Source organism: Pseudophryne corroboree, chromosome 4, assembly GCF_028390025.1.
Source record: "Pseudophryne corroboree isolate aPseCor3 chromosome 4, aPseCor3.hap2, whole genome shotgun sequence".
Classification (NCBI taxonomy): Eukaryota; Metazoa; Chordata; class Amphibia; order Anura; family Myobatrachidae; genus Pseudophryne; species Pseudophryne corroboree.
In genome coordinates this window covers 753,050,156-753,071,855 of record NC_086447.1, presented here as the reverse complement: position 1 = coordinate 753,071,855, position 21,700 = coordinate 753,050,156, and the positions used below count along the sequence as shown (strand labels likewise).

Below are 21,700 nucleotides of genomic sequence, written 5' to 3'. Positions count from 1 at the left end.
TAGTGTCCTGGCATTCCCCCCAAGGGAACAGAAAATGGGTCGATATTGAGAACTCAATATATCAGGGGATACCCCTCGACTCTCTTCCATGGCTCCCCAGGTCCTGCAGACCAGCCTCGGCCTATTCAGTCCCCACGATTAAATTCACCCTTGGACTGTGGGACAAACTCCGCAGTACTCACAATCTATCTTCAGACCCCTCACCTTTATCGCCCATTTGGGGACACCCTGCCTTCCCCCCAGGCTGCGAACGTAGAATAGCGGCCCCATGGCAATCCCAGGGGGTCACAAGATTTATCCATGTTAAAGGCCACTCAGCACCGACCTCCTTTGGAGATTTTCAAGTATCCCTTTCTCGTGTCAATACCATTATGTCCAAATTCTTAGCTTCCTCAAATCTCAGCTTAAAACTACCCCTTTGAAATCACCCACCTCCTTTGAACATATGTGTTTACTCTCAATTGGCAAAAAGGGGAATATCTCAACAATATACAACTCAATCTTGGCTCCAGATCCCTCGACACGTGAACCCCATGAATTAGCTTGGGAATCAGATCTCTCCCACCCGTTGGAAGATGATCAATGGGAGGAAATCAGAACGCGCATAGCTAAAGCTTCTATTAGTGAAGCACTTAGGGAAACATGTTATAAGGTCTACACCAGGTGGTATCTGGTTCCCTCCAGACTTCACTCCATTTTTCCTACGACATCAAACCTGTGTTGGAGACTCTGTGGAGAGGAGGGCTCCTTTTTTCACATATGGTGGACATGCCCCTCTGTACGCCCCTTCTGGAACACGGTTGGAGCACTTATTGCTCAAACCTGCGGGCATAACCTTGCCCTCTCCCCTGAAATCGCTTTGCTTCACGCCCCCATACCGTCACTACCCAAAACCCAAGACAAGCTTACCATGCAAATTTGCATGGCGGCTAAATCACTGATTGCTAAATGCTGGAAAGATCATAAACCACCCTCCAAGGCTGTACTGTTGACCAAGATTAACCACGTAGCCAATATGGAATATATTACAAGCCTAAGGAATAATACTGTGGCTCAGTTCCACAACGTTTGGTCCCCTTGGTACCTCGCACGCTCTTTATTGATGCCCGGACTCTGCTAACATTGCCAACACTGCTCACAATACTATTCCCTCTAACACTTCAATTGTCCCTCCCTCTGTTATCAATACAGAGGACTGTTCCCAACCTCTTACTTCCCTATAGGTAACATTCACTAAGTTCCTCCTTTATCAACATTTGTTTTCTTGCTTCTTCTCTCCTTTCCCCCTCTTTCTCTCTCTTGCTTTTATTTGCCACAGGATTATACTCTGTTTTGATATAGACTCGATCCGATATTTGAAAAAATAAAATGAGACTGATCAAGTACACATTCGGATTTATACAGAACACATATTGCTATTACCTGTTAGCCTATATTACCACAGAATTGTCTTTATTGGTATGGTATAATATGTACACTGCATGTTCTTATGTTCAATACCTTAACCTGTACAACTTTGTTACTGTTACTGTTTTGATTATCGATCATTCTCAATAAAAAAATCTAACTTCAAAAAAAAAAATAGTAAACACAGTTGTCTGACAGTAAATGGCTTCACCCAACCACTAACCATGAGTGAAAGAAAAGTTTGTGAGTTATCATTCATATTCTCTGACAAATGGCCAGAAAATCACAAATTCTGCTAGGGCATGTAAACTTATGAGCACAACTGTAGCTTATCTAGACTTTAGTAAGGCTTCTGACACTGTTCAACATCGCAGACTGCTAAATAAACTTGGAAGTTTGGGATTGGATACTAGGATTATTGAATGGATAAGATCTTGGTTGCAGGATAGAAAACAGAGAGTAGTGGTAAATGGAGTGCATTCACAGGAGGGAAATGTTACCAGTGGAGTACCCCAGGGATCTGTACATGGACCAGTGCTTTTTAAATATTTTTATTGGTGACATTGCAAATGGCATTAAAGGGAAAGTATGCCTTTTTGCAGATGACACAAAGGTATGCAACAGGGTAGACACACCAGGTGGGGTAAAACAAATGACGGAGGATCTAGGTAGACTAGAGGAATGGTCAAGAGTGTGGCAATGCCAAAAAATGCTAAATCATGCACTTGGGTCTCAAAAATCCAAAGGCTAAATATAGTATTAATGGAACTATACTGGAAACTACTGAGGAGGAAAGAGATCTAGGAGTCACTATTTCAGGTGACTTAAAGACAGGTAACAATGTAACAAGGCAATGAGGAAGGCTAGTCAGATGCTTGGCTGCATTGGGAGAGGAATCAGCAGCAGAAAGAAGTAATAATGCCATTGAATAGGTAATTGGTACCGCCTCATCTAGAATACTGTGTTCAATTCTGAAGGCCATATCTTCAAAAGGATATTAATACACTAGAGACTGTACATACCCAGAAAGACTAAAAAATCTCAATATGTAAAGTTTGGAGCAGAGAAGGGAAAGGGGGGACATGATAGAAACTTTCAAATATATCAAGGTTTTTAACAAAGTCCAGGAGGGAAAAATTCTCCAAATGAAGAGAACCAATAGGACACGAGGACATGCACTGAGAGTGGAGGTGGAGGGAGGTTCAGGGGAAATTTGAGGAAAAATTACTTCACAGGAAGGGTAGTGGACAAGTGGAATAGCCTCCCATCAGAGGTGGTAGAGGCTAAGACAGTAGAGCAATTTAAAAATGCATGGGATAGACATAAGGATATCCTTACAAAGAAATAAGGCTCAAATAAGTTTTGAGATAAAAATATGGTTAAAAAAGGGCAGACTAGATGGGCCAAGTGGTTCTTACCTGCCGTTAAATTCTATGTTTCTATGTTTATCACCTTGCACTTATCGCTGCTTTATCACTTCTTTATCCCTTCTCCAGGCTTAAGTGTGAAAAATGCTCAGCTGACCATATCACAGTGCCTTAGTATGCCCCTGGTATAATGTCTGGGCAGGATCTTCCCACAGAAGCAGTTTATTCTGTAGCTGTTATTATATATAGAAGGGCGCATTTGTGAGGAACAGATGAATTCTGTTGTGCTATAAGGTATGTATTTCATGGTATTGTATGTGCTGATAATTACTGACTGCACATTTATTATGGTAAGACATCACACTAATAACTTCTACACATTAAGTTAATCAGTTACATAAGAATACGGAATGATTCCACTCACAGGATCCCTCCGAGCGGCATTGTAGAGTTTTAGGTCATCCAATATGCTTTCGTGGAGTGTCAGTGTCCTGATTAGCTTTTCTACAGCTGGTACATCGCTGGACTTTGCTGCCCTCACCTGTAGCAAACTACAAATAAAGGTAGAACGTTCATGTAAATGACTACTGTCTGCATGAAATGTAATTGCAGATTAAGTGTACTAATGCAGCCTATTCTAAAGCAGAAGCTGGTAGATACACAATGTTCAATGCAAAGACCCACAGGAGCTCTTCTTTCAGCACCATTATTCTGAGGCAGGAAGCAACACAGAGAAGCTGGTGAAAATGCAGCTACAGTACCATTAGCACATTAATCCCTCTGGCTTTTTAGTACTTAGTGCACGTAGCCTGTTTCATATCTCGGGGAGAACGGTGTATAGCATGGCACTGGGATAATATAAAACCCACACGTTCCTTCCTTATCAAAACACAAAGAATTTGTTTCAGGAAGATAACATATTTTACTTACTGTATTCTTCTTGTAATTATGATTCAGTATTTGTCTCTTATTGCCCAATTATATACTACAAGAAATATTCTGCAGAAGTGGCTTCTTTGTATTTACTTATCTTTGGCCAAAATTCCTACCGTATACACTGTATGGTGCGCTCAGAAGTTCCATAGAAAGTAGTGACGTCACTTAAACATATGAACTTGGGACCTTATTCGGCACTGCTTGTTAAATTGAGAAAAACGCAGATGGATGTTTTTCGGCTGTCTGCGTGGGCATTCAAATTCCGGAAGGATGCAATTGCTATGTAATTGAGAGCGGCAACCATAGGGGTGGAGTTTCGGCAGCGTTTCGGCAGAGTGATTCGGACCATTTTTGGGGCAGCCGCGTGCGACCAGAAAAATGGCCTAGCTGCGTATGCAGGGGCTCAATCCTAATTTTTGACTCAGTGATGCAATCGCAATTGATTGGCGATCGCATCGCTGGCCATCGCTTAGCATGCTGGGCGGTCTTGCCCTGTGCTGGGCGGCCCCCAGCATGCTATAGGAAGCAGTAGTAGATTCTATTTAGCAGAATCTGATACTGAACCTGAATAAGGTCCTTAATATGGGAATTTCAATTAATCCATTTGAAATTAGGTTAGAATAATGTTAGAAGTGCAAAAGTAAGATCATTTATTTAAATATATCCAAATGATACATCATACGGTATGAGGACAGTTCTAGAATGAAGGACTGACCCCCCCCCCCTTATTGATTAGACAGTCATTCTTATACTTAATCAGTTACTAGGTAGATTAAACTGAACCAACAAATCATATCGCCCGATATAAGATACCCATTTGTATACGTAATACAGGGAATATGGCCAAAACTTTAGCTTGGAGAGGTGACTCCAAGGGGGGAATTCAATCAGGTGCCAGAAGGTGTTGCCCTGGCAAATCTACCCAACACTGCTGTGCTTTATGGCGACAGAGATCTCACTCAAAAGTGCTCGCTGCCCCATAGGCAGCGAGCACTTTTAGAAGAATCCAGCCAGCTGAGCAAACCAGACTGCCGCCGCCAGCGTTAAAACACCGCTGCAATGGCTGATTCTCCCCCTTCACATGTAATTGAATTTCCCCCCAAATCTGGTGCTTTCTGACTCTATCCATGGGCAAAACATCTTATAGCATCGCTCAGAACATCTCAGTACATTCCGTATAAATGATAAAGAACAGCTTGGTATAACTAAAGGTTATATGCATCTATCCATATAAACACAGTTTCTAATAGATTGCTATAATACAGATACCTCTGACTGAAGTGAAGCCATTTTGTAACAACATATAACGAATACATAAGCTTTTCCATACTCAGCTTTATCAACTGTACTGAACCCCTATATTCCTTCCACATCAAACTTTACAGTTCATTCCTGAACAATGTCACTAGTTCCTTATAAACTGATAGGCTGCACTGTCATGAACACTGGTTTAGCCCACATAAAGACTGCATAATCCATAGGTAGGAGATGGAGAAACAGCTCGACCAGTCTGAAGCAGGTATATGTCTTCTACATGCTGGATGAAGGTTTCCACTGCAGCTTCCAGTGACTTAAAACAAATCCCACACATCTTGAGCTTGATTTGTGGGAACACTAGGAAGTTGAAGGGGGGCTAGGTTTGAACTGTATGGCGGATGACCAAGCTTCTGGATGCGTTCATGGACCAGAAGATCCACCACTTTCCTGGACTTGTCGGCAGGTGGATTGTCTTGATGGAGAAAGTCACCATGAACGCGAGTTCTTGGATGGCGCCCGAAAATGGCTTCCAGCACTTGTGGCAGGCATTGGTTGGCATCAGCGGTGGCTGCAGCCCGTGTATCACAGGCCCTGGCACCTGAAACTCAGGTGCCAGAAACCTGTGGCACCTGAAACTCAGCATTGGGCTTTACTCTCCTTCTAAACATGCCCCCAGACTCCTGTGAAACTAGCCAATGGGAGTCTGGGGGCAGGCTTAGAAGGAGAGAGAAGCCTAATACTGAGTCCCGGGTGCTGCGCGGTGCCTGTGATACACAACACTCTGCCGATCCCAGGGATAACCAGCTAGCACATATATTACATACAAAATAACATGTATGTTTATATGTACATATGTGCCCCCCCCCCCCCTCTCTGTGTGGTCGGTGCTGCAGGCCAGGAGGCAGCAGCCACCGCTGGTTGGCATACCAGTCCCCACTGATGGTGCTCTGCTGCACAAGTGGTACGGTAGCTACATGACCGGTCTTGACCACAAAAGCACCCACAATCTGCTTGGCCATGCTGCGCTCAAGTTGGAACTTTTGTGGTGGCGTACCTCCAACTGGGGTCTCGTGGTCGAAACTGCAGATCCAGGATTCATCGCCACCGATGATCTCCCAGAGTTTAAGCAAACACCATCAAACCTGGCTAGCATGTTACTGTACCAAGTTACCCGAGCCTCCTTCTGCTTTTGAGTCAGCTGATGGGACACCCAGCATGTAAAAACCTTGCTCAGGCCAAGCTTTTGGAGTATCAAGCAGATGGATCTTGATGAGATGCCTATCTCCTCCTCTAATCAAACACAGTGGTTCGAGATGGTGCATTCTCCCCAAAAGCAATTTGCAGCAGGTCAAAACTTTCCTGTCCCAGACCACTCTTGTTGTCATAGAAGATCATAGCTCTCCAGTGGCCTCTGTTGAACTTCATAACGAGTTTGTGAAGGAAGTGAACATGCTGACTTCTTTGGTGTGCAGTGCTGCTTATAATAAGAATTTACTTACCGATAATTCTATTTCTCGTAGTCCGTAGTGGATGCTGGGGACTCCGTCAGGACCATGGGGAATAGCGGCTCCGCAGGAGACAGGGCACAAAAATAAAGCTTTAGGATTAGGTGGTGTGTACTGGCTCCTCCCCCTATGACCCTCCTCCAAGCCTCAGTTAGGATACTGTGCCCGGACGAGCGTACACAATAAGGAAGGATATTGAATCCCGGGTAAGACTCATACCAGCCACACCAATCACACCGTATAACTTGTGATCTGAACCCAGTTAACAGTATGACAAACGTAGGAGCCTCTGAACAGACGGCTCACAACAATAACAACCCGAATTTGTTTGTAACAATAACTATGTACAAGTATTGCAGACAATCCGCACTTGGGATGGGCGCCCAGCATCCACTACGGACTACGAGAAATAGAATTATCAGTAAGTAAATTCTTATTTTCTCTAACGTCCTAAGTGGATGCTGGGGACTCCGTCAGGACCATGGGGATTATACCAAAGCTCCCAAACGGGCGGGAGAGTGCGGATGACTCTGCAGCACCGAATGAGAGAACTCAAGGTCCTCCTCAGCCAGGGTATCAAATTTGTAGAATTTTGCAAACGTGTTTGCCCCTGACCAAGTAGCAGCTCGGCAGAGTTGTAATGCCGAGACCCCCCGGGCAGCCGCCCAGGATGAGCCCACTTTCCTTGTGGAATGGGCCTTGACAGATTTAGGTTGTGGCAAGCCTGCCACAGAATGTGCAAGTTGAATTGTGCTACAAATCCAACGAGCAATCGTCTGCTTAGAAGCAGGAGCACCCATCTTGTTGGGTGCATACAATATAAACAGTGAGTCAGACTTTCTGACTCCCGCCGTTCTTGAAATATATATTTTCAATGCCCGGACCACGTCCAACAACTTGGAATCCTCCAAATCGTTAGTAGCCGCAGGCACCACAATAGGCTGGTTCAGGTGAAACGCTGACACCACCTTAGGTAGAAAATGAGGACGCGTCCGCAGTTCTGCCCTGTCCGTATGGAAAATCAGATATGGGCTCTTATATGATAAAGCCGCCAATTCTGATACTCTCCTGGCTGAAGCCAGGGCCAGTAGCATGGTTACTTTCCATGTAAGATACTTCAACTCCACCGATTTGAGCGGCTCAAACCAATGGGATTTGAGAAAATCCAAGACTACATTAAGATCCCACGGTGCCACTGGGGGCACAACCGGGGGCTGTATATGTAGTACTCCTTTTACAAAAGTCTGGACTTCAGGAACTGAAGCCAATTCTTTCTGGAAGAAAATCGACAGGGCCGAAATTTGAACCTTAATGGACCCCAATTTGAGGCCCATAGACAATCCTGTTTGCAGGAAATGTAGGAATCGACCCAGTTGAAATTCCTCCGTGGGGGCCTTCCTGGCCTCACACCACGCAACATATTTCCTCCAAATGCGGTGATAATGTTGTGCAGTCACCTCCTTCCTGGCTTTTACCAGTGTAGGAATGACCTCTTCCGGAATGCCTTTTTCCCTTAGAATTCGGCGTTCAACCGCCATGCCGTCAAACGCAGCCGCGGTAAGTCTTGGAATAGACACGGTCCCTGCTGAAGCAGGTCCCGTCTTAGAGGTAGAGGCCACGGATCCTCCGTGAGCATCTCTTGAAGTTCCGGGTACCAAGTTCTTCTTGGCCAATCCGGAGCCACTAGTATCGTTCTTACTCCCTTTTGCCGTATAATTCTCAGTACTTTTGGTAAGAGAGGCAGAGGAGGGAACACATACACTGACTGGAACACCCACGGTGTTACCAGAGCGTCCACAGCTATTGCCTGAGGGTCTCTTGACCTGGCGCAATACCTGTCCAGTTTTTTGTTGAGGCGGGACGCCATCATATCCACCATTGGTTTTTCCCAACGGTTCACAATCATGTGGAAGACTTCTGGATGAAGTCCCCACTCTCCCAGGTGTAGATCGTGTCTGCTGAGGAAGTCTGCTTCCCAGTTGTCCACTCCCGGAATGAATACTGCTGACAGTGCTATCACATGATCTTCCGCCCAGCGAAGAATCCTTGCAGCTTCTGCCATTGCTGTCCTGCTTCTTGTGCCGCCCTGTCTGTTTACGTGGGCGACTGCCGTGATGTTGTCCGACTGGATCAACACCGGCTGACCCTGAAGCAGGGGTTTTGCCAGACTTAGAGCATTGTAAATCGCTCTTAGCTCCAGTATATTTATGTGAAGAGACATCTCCAGGCTTGACCATACTCCCTGGAAGTTTCTTCCCTGTGTGACCGCTCCCCAGCCTCTCAGACTGGCATCCGTGGTCACCAGGACCCAGTCCTGTATGCCGAATCTGCGGCCCTCTAACAGATGAGCACTCTGCAACCACCACAGAAGAGACACCCTTGTCCGTGGCGATAAGGTTATCCGCTGATGCATCTGCAGATGTGATCCGGACCATTTGTCCAGCAGATCCCACTGAAAAGTTCGTGCGTGGAATCTGCCGAATGGAATCGCTTCGTAAGAAGCCACCATCTTTCCCAGGACTCTTGTGCATTGATGCACAGACACTTTCCCTGGTTTTAGGAGGTTCCTGACAAGTTCGGATAACTCCCTGGCTTTCTCCTCCGGAAGAAACACCTTTTTCTGAACCGTGTCCAGAATCATTCCCAGGAACAGCAGACGTGTCGTCGGGGTCAACTGAGATTTTGGAAAATTCAGAATCCACCCGTGTTGTTGCAGCACTAGTCGGGTTAGTGCTACTCCGTCCTCCAGCTGTTCTCTGGACCTTGCCCTTATCAGGAGATCGTCCAAGTAAGGGATAATTAATACGCCTCTTCTTCGCAGAAGAATCATCATTTCGGCCATTACCTTGGTAAAGACCCGAGGTGCCGTGGACAATCCAAACGGCAGCGTCTGAAACTGATAATGACAGTTTTGCACCACAAACCTGAGGTACCCTTGATGTGAAGGGCAAATTGGGACATGCAGGTAAGCATCCTTTATGTCCAGGGACACCATAAAGTCCCCTTCTTCCAGATTCGCTATCACTGCTCTGAGTGACTCCATCTTGAACTTGAATTTTTGTATGTACAGGTTCAAAGATTTCAGATTTAGAATAGGTCTTACCGAGCCGTCCGGCTTCGGTACCACAAATAGCGTGGAGTAATACCCCTTTCCCTGTTGTAGGAGGGGTACCTTGACTATCACCTGCTGAGAAAACAGCTTGTGAATGGCTTCCAATACCGTCGCCCTGTCTGAGGGAGACGTTGGCAAAGCAGACTTTAGGAACCTGCGAGGGGGAGACTTCTCGAATTCCAACCTGTAACCCTGAGATACTACCTGCAGGATCCAGGGGTCCACCTGTGAGCAAGCCCACTGTGCGCTGAAATTCTTGAGTCGACCCCCCACCTCTCCTGAGTCCGCTTGTAAGGCCCCAGCGTCATGCTGAGGGCTTTGCAGAACCCTGAGAGGGCTTCTGTTCCTGGGCAGGGGCTGCTTGCTGCCCTCTCTTACCCCTTCCTCTGCCCCGAGGCAGATATGACTGTCCTTTTGTCCGCTTGTTCTTATAGGACCGAAAGGACTGCGGCTGAAAAGACGGTGTCTTTTTCTGTTGGGAGGGGGTCTGAGGTAAAAAGGTGGATTTTCCGGCAGTTGCCGTGGCCACCAGATCCGATAGACCGACGCCAAATAATTCCTCCCCTTTATACGGCAATACTTCCATATGTCGTTTGGAATCCGCATCACCTGACCACTGTCGCGTCCATAAACTCCTTCTGGCAGATATGGACATCGCATTTACTCTCGATGCCAGAGTGCAAATATCTCTCTGAGCATCTCGCATATAAAGGAAAGCATCCTTTAATTGCTCTATAGTCAATAAAATACTGTCCCTATCCAGGGTATCAATATTTTCAGTCAGGGAATCCAACCAGACGACCCCAGCACTGCACATCCAGGCTGAGGCGATGGCTGGTCGCAGTATAACACCAGTATGTGTGTATATACTTTTTAGGGTAGTTTCCAGTCTCCTATCAGCTGGATCCCTGAGGGCGGCCGTATCAGGAGACGGTAACGCCACTTGTTTTGATAAGCGTGTGAGCGCCTTATCCACCCTAGGGGGTGTTTCCCAGCGCGCCCTAACCTCTGGCGGGAAAGGGTATAATGCTAATAACTTTTTTGAAATTAGCACTTTTCTATCTGGGTTAACCCACGCTTCATCACATACATCATTTAATTCCTCTGATTCAGGAAAAACTACAGGTAGTTTTTTCACCCCCCACATAATACCCCTTTTTGTGGTACTTGCAGTATCAGAGATATGCAAAGCCTCCTTCATTGCCGTGATCATATAACGTGTGGCCCTACTTGAAAATACGTTTGTTTCATCACCGTCGACACTAGATTCAGTGTCTGTGTCTGGGTCTGTGTCGACCGACTGAGGTAAAGGGCGCTTTACAGCCCCTGACGGTGTCTGAGACGCCTGGGCAGGTACTAACTGGTTTGCCGGCCGTCTCATGACGTCAACTGATTTTTGTAATGTGCTGACATTATCACGTAATTCCATAAACAAAGCCATCCATTCCGGTGTCGACTCCCTGGGGGGTGACATCACCATTATCGGCAATTGCTCTGCCTCCACACCAACATCGTCCTCATACATGTCGACACACACGTACCGACACACAGCAGACACACAGGGAATGCTCTTATCGAAGACAGGACCCCACTAGCCCTTTGGGGAGACAGAGGGAGAGTTTGCCAGCACACACCCAAGCGCTATAATATATATGGGAACAACCTTATATAAGTGTTGTTCCTTATAGCAGCTTAAATATATCAAAATATCGCCAAAAAATGCCCCCCCTCTCTGTTTTACCCTGTTTCTGTAGTGCAGTGCAGGGGAGAGTCCTGGGAGCCTTCCTCACAGCGGAGCTGAGCAGGAAAATGGCGCTGTGTGCTGAGGAGAATAATCCCCGCCCCCTATTTCGGCGGGCTTTTCTCCCGGAGTTTTAGATATTTGGCATGGGTTAAATACATACATATAGCCTCAATGGCTATATGTGATGTATTCTTTTGCCATAAAGGTATTAAATATTGCTGCCCAGGGCGCCCCCAGCAGCGCCCTGCACCCTCCGTGACCGCTTGGTGTGAAGTGTGTGACAACAATGGCGCACAGCTGCAGTGCTGTGCGCTACCTTCATGAAGACTGAAGAGCCTTCTGCCGCCTGTTTCCGGACCTTCAATCTTCAGCATCTGTAAGGGGGGTCGGCGGCGCGGCTCCGGGACGAACCCCAGGGTGAGACCTGTGTTCCGACTCCCTCTGGAGCTAATGGTGTCCAGTAGCCTAAGAATCCAATCCATCCTGCACGCAAGTGAGTTGAAATTCTCTCCCCTAAGTCCCTCGATGCAGTGAGCCTGTTGCCAGCAGGACTCACTGAAAATAAAAAACCTAAAAACTTTTTCTAAGCAGCTCTTTAGGAGAGCCACCTAGATTGCACCCTGCTCGGACGGGCACAAAAACCTAACTGAGGCTTGGAGGAGGGTCATAGGGGGAGGAGCCAGTACACACCACCTAATCCTAAAGCTTTATTTTTGTGCCCTGTCTCCTGCGGAGCCGCTATTCCCCATGGTCCTGACGGAGTCCCCAGCATCCACTTAGGACGTTAGAGAAATACGGTTCTATGTCTTGACATTTCAGAAGAACTTCAGTCAGAGGTTACAGTTTACAACCAGACAGTCAGATTGTGTTTACTCTACTTATGCACTGCACATCCAGAAATTTATTGTATACCCCTCGTATTTTCTATATATTCATATATTTTTTATATATTTTTTTATACGTTGCTGCTTAGACTAGAGATGTGCGGGTTCGGATTTATTCGGTTCTTAACGCCAAAATGAACACGAGTTCGGATTTATTCAGATTTTTCTTATTTGCTAAGATGCCGTTTTGAGATCTGGGTAATACAGGGTAAATCCGGGTAAATCAGAACCCGCACATCTCTAGCTTAAGGTGTGTACACATGGTGCAATATTAACTTGCGATTTTGACTATATAGGCAAAATCGCAAGGAACATTAGTGCAAATTGCAAGGTGTTAGCCACCTTATGATACCGATGCGATCCCGATGCGCGGTCTCGGTATCGCAAGGTTAGACAGACTTGGCAGGCAAGTCAATTTTCACTATCTAGTAGTAAATTATAGTCAAAACCGCACATAGCCAATATCGCAAGCACAGATAGTAAATATCACGTTGTCCATATCGCATAGTCGAAGATAGCCAAAATCTCACCGTGTGTATGCACCTTTAGACTGGAGTACTATACTACCCCTTTCACATCTCCAATGCCGGATCCCACCCGGGAATTGGAAATGGGTCCTTCCCGGGTGGGATCCGGCATTGGAGACTCTCCTACCCCTTTCGCTGGCTTCCAAACCCAGCAATATGCGTGGTCGGTTGCCATAGCGGGGGGGGGGGGAGGGGGGGGCGGAGCCAGCGGCGGTGCTGGGAGATGTCCCCGGTTGCATCGACCCGGGAATCCGTTTATGCAGCCACTGACCCGGTATTCAACCTGGGAATAACACTGCTTATAACCTGGGTTGAATTACCGGGTCAGGAATTCGGACTTGGCGCTTTCATATCGCACACTGACCCGTGTCGACCCGACAATATGCCGGGTCGATACCGAGTTATTTGTGCGGTGTCAAAGGGGTATACTTAATAGTTTATTATTTATTTAAGAACAAAATGTTACATCTAGAAGCAAAAAAAATAAATGAACATGAAATAAACATCACTGTAAGTTGTGTCTGAGAATGTAAGAAAATGACCATGTACCCTGAATCTATTTTAAACATAAATGTGTTGGTCTTGTATGGATTTTCCATGGATTTTTTTCTCAGCTCTAGGATACCGCCAGAGACATAGCCAGCAGAAGACATAATATTAATTAAGCTTACTCTTCTTATCCTTAGGATCTGTACTCATTAATTAGAGCTTAGTCCCATGGTACTGATAGGTGTCTGAATTCTATTATCCATTTGATTAACTTCATTACTATTTTACATCCACTTTCTGCATACAAATACTGTATAGCTTTCAAAACACACTGATGCATGAAATATTGCATCTGGAAATGAACTGGGTGGTTGTAATCATGTGATATTTGTTGTAATAAACGTTATGAAGCAAACATGACACTAGCAATATATAATCTTTCATTTGTTCTGTATGCCTCAAAAAGTACTGTAACTAGTATTTAGTAGAATGCTTCCACCACTCACTCTGTGTCGGACTGGGGCATGTAGGGCCCACCGGGGGAATGCAGTGGTAAGGGCCTATGTTGGGGATGTGGTCAGTCTGTGGAGGGGGTGTTGGTTTTGACTAACCATTAGAGAGTGCAACGTCTGGGCCCCTTCATAAATATATACAGTAAATTCAGATGCTGCATTCATGATAATCTATCAGATTAATAACAGATTAATAACAGCAATGCACTGTAGAAAATACACCATAGTACAGTATAAGGTAACATATGTATGATGTATAATTCAAGTGCACAGTCTGGAACCTGATCCTTAGAGCAGAAGGTGGGCCCCAAGGCAGCAGGGCCACCGGTGGTTTCCCCTGTTCCCTGTGGGCCAGTCCAAGCCTGCACTCACTGTTCATGTTATATATGGACTGGAAGACAGTGGTGAGCATAACAATCGTATCTAATTATCAGCTACGTGTCTTTCATTATAATAAGGCTCCATCTTTTGGAGCATATTGGGGCATGTTTTGTTGCACATGCTACAGTAGTATTTCTTTTTGGAAGAGGGTTGCTAAAATCATGTATCGAGAACTTTTTCATGACTGTCACTGAAATGTTAATTAAGCAGAATATTACTTGTGGCATATTAAAATGAGTGAGCCAGTGGTTAAAGGGCAATGTGTAAGCAATCCAGCCTGCAGCAGCCCTCGTACACTGCAGTCTGGGTCTCAGCAGTTACCAATACAATACTGTATGTTTATTTCATAGACATAAACCATAGAAAAGATAATGTTCCAAGACACATACATCCCTTGACATGGAAAAATAAGAATTTACTTACCGATAATTCTATTTCTCGCAGTCCGTAGTGGATGCTGGGGACTCCGTAAGGACCATGGGGAATAGCGGCTCCGCAGGAGACTGGGCACATCTAAAGAAAGCTTTAGGACTATCTGGTGTGCACTGGCTCCTCCCCCTATGACCCTCCTCCAAGCCTCAGTTAGGATACTGTGCCCGGACGAGCGTACACAATAAGGAAGGATTTTGAATCCCGGGTAAGACTCATACCAGCCACACCAATCACACCGTACAACTTGTGATCTGAACCCAGTTAACAGCATGATAACAGAGGAGCCTCTAGAAAAGATGGCTCACTACAGCAATAACCCGATTTTTTGGTAACAATAACTATGTACCAGTATTGCAGACAATCCGCACTTGGGATGGGCGCCCAGCATCCACTACGGACTACGAGAAATAGAATTATCGGTAAGTAAATTCTTATTTTCTCTAACGTCCTAAGTGGATGCTGGGAACTCCGTAAGGACCATGGGGATTATACCAAAGCTCCCAAACGGGCGGGAGAGTGCGGATGACTCTGCAGCACCAATTGAGAGAACTCCAGGTCCTCCTCAGCCAGGGTATCAATTTTGTAGAATTTTACAAACGTATTTGCTCCTGACCAAGTAGCTGCTCGGCAAAGTTGTAAAGCCGAGACCCCTCGGGCAGCCGCCCAAGATGAGCCCACCTTCCTTGTGGAGTGGGCATTTACAGATTTTTGGCTGTGGCAGGCCTGCCACAGAATGTGGAAGCTGAATTGTACTACAAATCCAACGAGCAATAGTCTGCTTAGAAGCAGGAGCACCCAGCTTGTTGGGTGCATACAGGATAAACAGCGAGTCAGATTTTCTGACTCCAGCCGTCCTGGAAACATATATTTTCAGGGCCCTGACAACGTCTAGCAACTTGGAGTCCTCCAAGTCCCTAGTAGCCGCAGGCACCACAATAGGTTGGTTCAGGTGAAACGCTGAAACCACCTTAGGGAGAAACTGAGGACGAGTCCTCAATTCCGCCCTGTCCGAATGGAAAATCAGATAAGGGCTTTTACAGGATAAAGCCGCCAATTCTGACACGCGCCTGGCCCAGGCCAGGGCCAACAGCATGACCACTTTCCATGTGAGATATTTTAACTCCACAGATTTAAGTGGTTCAAACCAATGTGACTTTTGGAACCCAAAAAACGACAATGAGATCCCAAAGTGCCACTGGAGGCACAAAAGGAGGCTGTATATGCAGTACCCCTTTTACAAACGTCTGAACTTCAGGGACTGAAGCTAGTTCTTTTTGGAAGAAAATTGACAGGGCCGAAATTTGAACCTTAATGGACCCCAATTTCAGGCCCATAGACACTCCTGTTTGCAGGAAATGTAGGAATCGACCCAGTTGAATTTCCTCCGTCGGGCCTTACTGGCCTCGCACCACGCAACATATTTTCGCCAAATGCGGTGATAATGTTTTGCGGTTACATCCTTCCTGGCTTTGATCAGGATAGGGATGACTTCATCCGGAATGCCTTTTTTCCTTCAGGATCCGGCGTTCAACCGCCATGCCGTCAAACGCAGCCGCGGTAAGTCTTGGAACAGACAGGGTCCTTGTTGGAGCAGGTCCCTTCTTAGAGGTAGAGGCCACGGATCCTCCGTGAGCATCTCTTGAAGTTCCGGTTACCAAGTCCTTCTTGGCCAATCCGGAGCCACGAATATAGTGCTTACTCCTCTCCATCTTATCAATCTCAGTACCTTGGGTATGAGAGGCAGAGGAGGGAACACATACACTGACTGGTACACCCACGGTGTTACCAGAGCGTCTACAGCTATTGCCTGAGGGTCCCTTGACCTGGCGCAATACCGGTCGAGTTTTTCCCAACGGTTTATAATCATGTGCAAGACTTCTGGGTGAAGTCCCCACTCTCCCGGGTGGAGGTCGTGCTGAGGAAGTCTGCTTCCCAGTTGTCCACTCCCGGAATGAATACTGCTGACAGTGCTATCACATGATTTTCCGCCCAGCGAAGAATCCTTGCAGCTTCTGCCATTGCCCTCCTGCTTCTTGTGCCACCCTGTCTGTTTACATGGGTGACTGCCGTGATGTTGTCCGACTGGATCAACACCGGCTGACCTTGAAGCAGAGGTCTTGCTAAGCTTAGAGCATTGTAAATGGCCCTTAGCTTCAGGATATTTATGTGAAGTGATGTCTCCAGGCTTGACCATAAGCCCTGGATATTCCTTCCCTGTGTGACTGCTCCCCAGCCTCGCAGGCTGGCATCCGTGGTCACCAGGACCCAGTCCTGAATGCCGAATCTGCGGCCCTCTAGAAGATGAGCACTCTGCAACCACCACAGGAGGGACACCCTTGTCCTTGGTGACAGGGTTATCCGCTGATGCATCTGAAGATGCGACCCGGACCATTTGTCCAGCAGGTCCCACTGGAAAGTTCTTGCGTGGAATCTGCCGAATGGGATTGCTTCGTAGGAAGCCACCATTTTACCCAGAACCCTTGTGCATTGATGCACTGAGACTTGGCTCGGTTTTAGGAGGTTCCTGACTAGCTCGGATAACTCCCTGGCTTTCCCCTCCGGGAGAAACACCTTTTTCTGGACTGTGTCCAGGATCATCCCTAGGAACAGAAGACAAGTCGTCGGAACCAGCTGCGATTTTGGAATATTGAGAATCCAATCGTGCTGCCGCAACACTACCTGAGATAGTGCTACACCGACCTCCAACTGTTCCCTGGATCTTACCCTTATCAGGGAATCGTCCAAGTAAGGGATAACTAAAATTCCCTTCCTTCGAAGGAATATCATCATTTCGGCCATTACCTTGGTAAAGACCCGGGGTGCCGTGGACCATCCATACGGCAGCGTCTGAACTGATAGTGACAGTTCTGTACCATAAACCTGAGGTACCCTTGGTGAGAAGGGTAAATTTTGACATGAAGGTAAGCATCCTTGATGTCCCGAGACATCATAAAGTCCCCTTCTTCCAGGTTCGCAATCACTGCTCTGAGTGACTCAATCTTGAATTTGAACCTCTGTATGTAAGTGTTCAAAGATTTTAGATTTAGAATCGGTCTCACCGAGCCGTCCGGCTTCAGTACCACAACAGTGTGGAATAATACCCCGTTCCCTGTTGCAGGAGGGGTACCTTGATTATCACCTGCTGGGAATACAGCTTGTGAATGGCTTCCAAAACTGTCTCCCTGTCAGAAGGAGACATCGGTAAAGCCGACTTTAGGAAAACGGCGAGGGGGAGAAGTCTCGAATTCTAATTTGTACCCCTGAGATATCACCTGAGGGATCCAGGGGTCTACTTGCGAGTGAGCCCACTGCGCGCTGAAATTCATTGAGACGGGCCCCCCACCGTGCCTGATTCTGCTTGTAAAGCCCCAGCGTCATACTGAGGGCTTGGCAGAGGCGGGAGAGGATTTCTGTTCCTGGGAACTGGCTGATTTCTGCAGCCTTTTTCCTCTCCCTCTGTCACGGGGCAGAAATGAGGAACATTTTGCCCGCTTGTCCACGAAAAGACTGCGCCTGATAATACGGCGTCTTCTCATGTTGAGAGGCGACCTGGGGTACAAACGTGGATTTCCCAGCTGTTGCCGTGGCCACCAGGTCTGAAAGACCGACCCCAAATAACTCCTCCCCTTATTAAGGCAATACTTCCAAATGCCGTTTGGAATACGCATCACCTGACCACTGACGTGTCCATAACCCTCTACTGGTAGAAATGGACAACGCACTTAGACTTGATGCCAGTCGGCAAATATTCCGCTGTGCATCACGCATATATAGAAATGCATCTTTTAAATGCTCTATAGGCAAAAATATACTGTCCCTATCTAGGGTATCAATATTTTCAGTCAGGGAATCCGACCACGCCAACCCAGCACTGCACATCCAGGCTGAGGCGATTGCTGGTCGCAGTATAACACCAGTATGTGTGTAAATACATTTTAGGATACCCTCCTGCTTTCTATCAGCAGGATCCTTAAGGGCGGCCATCTCAGGAGAGGGTAGAGCCCTTACAAGCGTGTGAGCGCTTTATCCACCCTAGGGGGTGTTTCCCAACGCACCCTAACCTCTGGCGGGAAAGGATATAATGCCAATAACATTTTAGAAATTATCAGTTGTTATCGGGGGAAACCCACGCATCATCACACACCTCATTTAATTTCTCAGATTCAGGAAAACTACAGGTAGTTTTTCCTCACCGAACATAATACCCCTTTTTGGTGGTACTCGTATTATCAGAAATGTGTAAAACATTTTTCATTGCCTCAATCATGTAACGTGTGGCCCTACTGGAAGTCACATTTGTCTCTTCACCGTCGACACTGGAGTCAGTATCCGTGTCGGCGTCTATATCTGCCATCTGAGGTAACGGGCGCTTTAGAGCTCCTGACGGCCTATGAGACGTCTGGACAGGCACAAGCTGAGTAGCCGGCTGTCTCATGTCAACCACTGTCTTTTATACAGAGCTGACACTGTCACGTAATTCCTTCCAACAGTTCATCCACTCAGGTGTCGACCCCCTAGGGGGTGACATCACTATTACAGGCAATCTGCTCCGTCTCCACATCATTTTTCTCCTCATACATGTCGACACAAACGTACCGACATACAGCACACACACAGGGAATGCTCTGATAGAGGACAGGACCCCACTAGCCCTTTGGGGAGACAGAGGGAGAGTTTGCCAGCACACACCAAAGCGCTATATATATACAGGGATAACCTTATATAAGTGTTTTTCCCCTTATAGCTGCTGTATTGTTAATACTGCGCCTAATTAGTGCCCCCCTCTCTTTTTTAACCCTTTCTGTAGTGTAGTGACTGCAGGGGAGAGCCAGGGGAGCTTCCCTCCAACGGAGCTGTGAGGGAAAATGGCGCCAGTGTGCTGAGGAGATAGGCTCCGCCCCTTTTTCGCGGACTTTTCTCCTGCTTTTTTATGGATTCTGGCAGGGGTTAAAATTCATCCATATAGCCCTGGGGGCTATATGTGATGTATTTTCGCCAGCCAAGGTGTTTTTATTGCTGCTCAGGGCGCCCCCCCCTAGCGCCCTGCACCCTCAGTGACCGAAGTGTGAAGTGTGCTGAGGAGCAATGGCGCACAGCTGCAGTGCTGTGCGCTACCTTGGTGAAGACAGGATGTCTTCTGCCGCCAATTTTCCGGACCTCTTCTGTCTTCTGGCTCTGTAAGGGGGCCGGCGGCGCGGCTCTGGGACCCATCCATGGCTGGGCCTGTGATCGTCCCTCTGGAGCTAATGTCCAGTAGCCTAAGAAGCCCAATCCACTCTGCACGCAGGTGAGTTCGCTTCTTCTCCCCTTAGTCCCTCGATGCAGTGAGCCTGTTGCCAGCAGGTCTCACTGAAAATAAAAAACCTAAACTAAAACTTTCACTAAGAAGCTCAGGAGAGCCCCTAGTGTGCACCCTTCTCGTTCGGGCACAGAGATCTAACTGAGGCTTGGAGGAGGGTCATAGGGGGAGGAGCCAGTGCACACCAGATAGTCCTAAAGCTTTCTTTAGATGTGCCCAGTCTCCTGCGGAGCCGCTATTCCCCATGGTCCTTACGGAGTCCCCAGCATCCACTTAGGACGTTAGAGAAAATATATAAGAGTTGCCTTCTATGAAAAAACATGATTTATTTATGAATATATGAGGGCAGATTGTGGTACATTATTACAAGATATTATATAATGGTAAACAGCAGGAGACGAGAAAGAAACAGAGCCTTGTCTATAGAAAAACAGGCACAACATGGAGTGGAAGCATTCCTACATCTATCTATGGATATGCCCCTGTAGTTGTTATGTGATAAAGGGGACATGGCGTCTAGTGTGGGCGGAAGGGCATTAAAGCCATTAAAGCCCATTTTGTCCCAAATCTAGGTTTTTTTTTATTTGTCCTCCAACAGTACAAACTTATACCATTGCAGGCTCGGATCTCTGTCCTCCAACAGTACAAACTTATACCATTGCAGGCTCGTATCGCTGTCCTCCAACAGTACAAACTTATACCATTGCAGGCATCGCTTCGCTCATCACGCTTTGGGCATGGTGGCTCGCTCTGCTCACCACATGTTACCATTATCAATACAGGAGGACTTTGCCCAACGCCTGACACATCAAAGTCTGTCCGGCGAAGGGGATCTAGTCGCTACTCTAGTGAAAGGGACACACTGCTGTTTTTTTATATATATTTTTTATGACACAGTGTAGCATATAGGATGACGTAAGGGTTCTCCCTCTATTCGGGTGCACGTGATTTTTGCAAGTGATTAACAGTTACCGCCATTCACACCACAGATGCTACACTATGTAATAAAAAAAAAATATTCCTTAATATAAAAATGGGCAGCATGTCTTCTTCCCAAATCAATGCTTCCAATTCATTCATTTATGAAACAACATTTCATAAATATTTATTATTGGTGTTGTCTGTTATAGTAAACTGTGTCTCTCACTGATCTCACATTTGCAAGGATCCAATAGAAAAAAAGGATTTTAGTACCTACCGGTAAATCATTTTCTCTTAGTCCATAGAGGATGCTGGGGACACTTCAAGAACCATGGGGTATAGACGGGATCCACAGGAGACATGGGCACTTTAAGACTTTGAAGGGATGTGAACTGGCTCCTCCCTCTATGCCCCTCCTCCAGACTCCAGTTATAGGAACTGTGCCAAGGGAGACGGACATTTCGAGGAAAAGGATTTATTGTTAAACTAAGGTGAGATACATACCAGCTCACACCTCAACACGCCGTACAACATGGCAATTAACAGAACTCCAGTCAACGCATGAACCATGTCAGCAACAGGCTGACTATAACAAAAAAACACAACCTGTGTGTAAACATAATCAATAACTAATAACTGCAGATAGAGTTCGCACCGGGACGGGCGCCCAGCACCCTCTACGGACTAAGAGAAAAGGAATTACCGGTAGGTACTAAAATCCTATTTTCTCATACGTCCTAGAGCAGTGATTTTCAACCTTTGTAAACTTGTGGCACACTAAACAACATTTGAAAATTGCCAAGGCACACCATCAGTTTTCTTAATCAATATAATATAAATATATAACAAATATAAACAGTAATAAAACAATTGGACTCCGCAGAAATAAAATAAATAGCTTCACCCCCACTATAAAAAAAAACACAT

At 46.4% G+C, this 21,700-nt stretch overlaps 1 protein-coding gene across 3 annotated transcripts in view; it reads right to left on the bottom strand.

The window, feature by feature from the left end:
* Positions 1 to 21,700, bottom strand: part of CFAP61 (cilia and flagella associated protein 61) — an 844,658-nt gene that overhangs the window by 648,034 nt on the left and 174,924 nt on the right. For all 3 annotated transcript variants that reach the window (XM_063918168.1, XM_063918169.1, XM_063918170.1), the window contains one exon: positions 3,199 to 3,325. In XM_063918168.1, the coding sequence (XP_063774238.1) occupies positions 3,199 to 3,325 (127 nt within the window). The remainder of the gene's footprint in view (positions 1 to 3,198; positions 3,326 to 21,700) is intronic.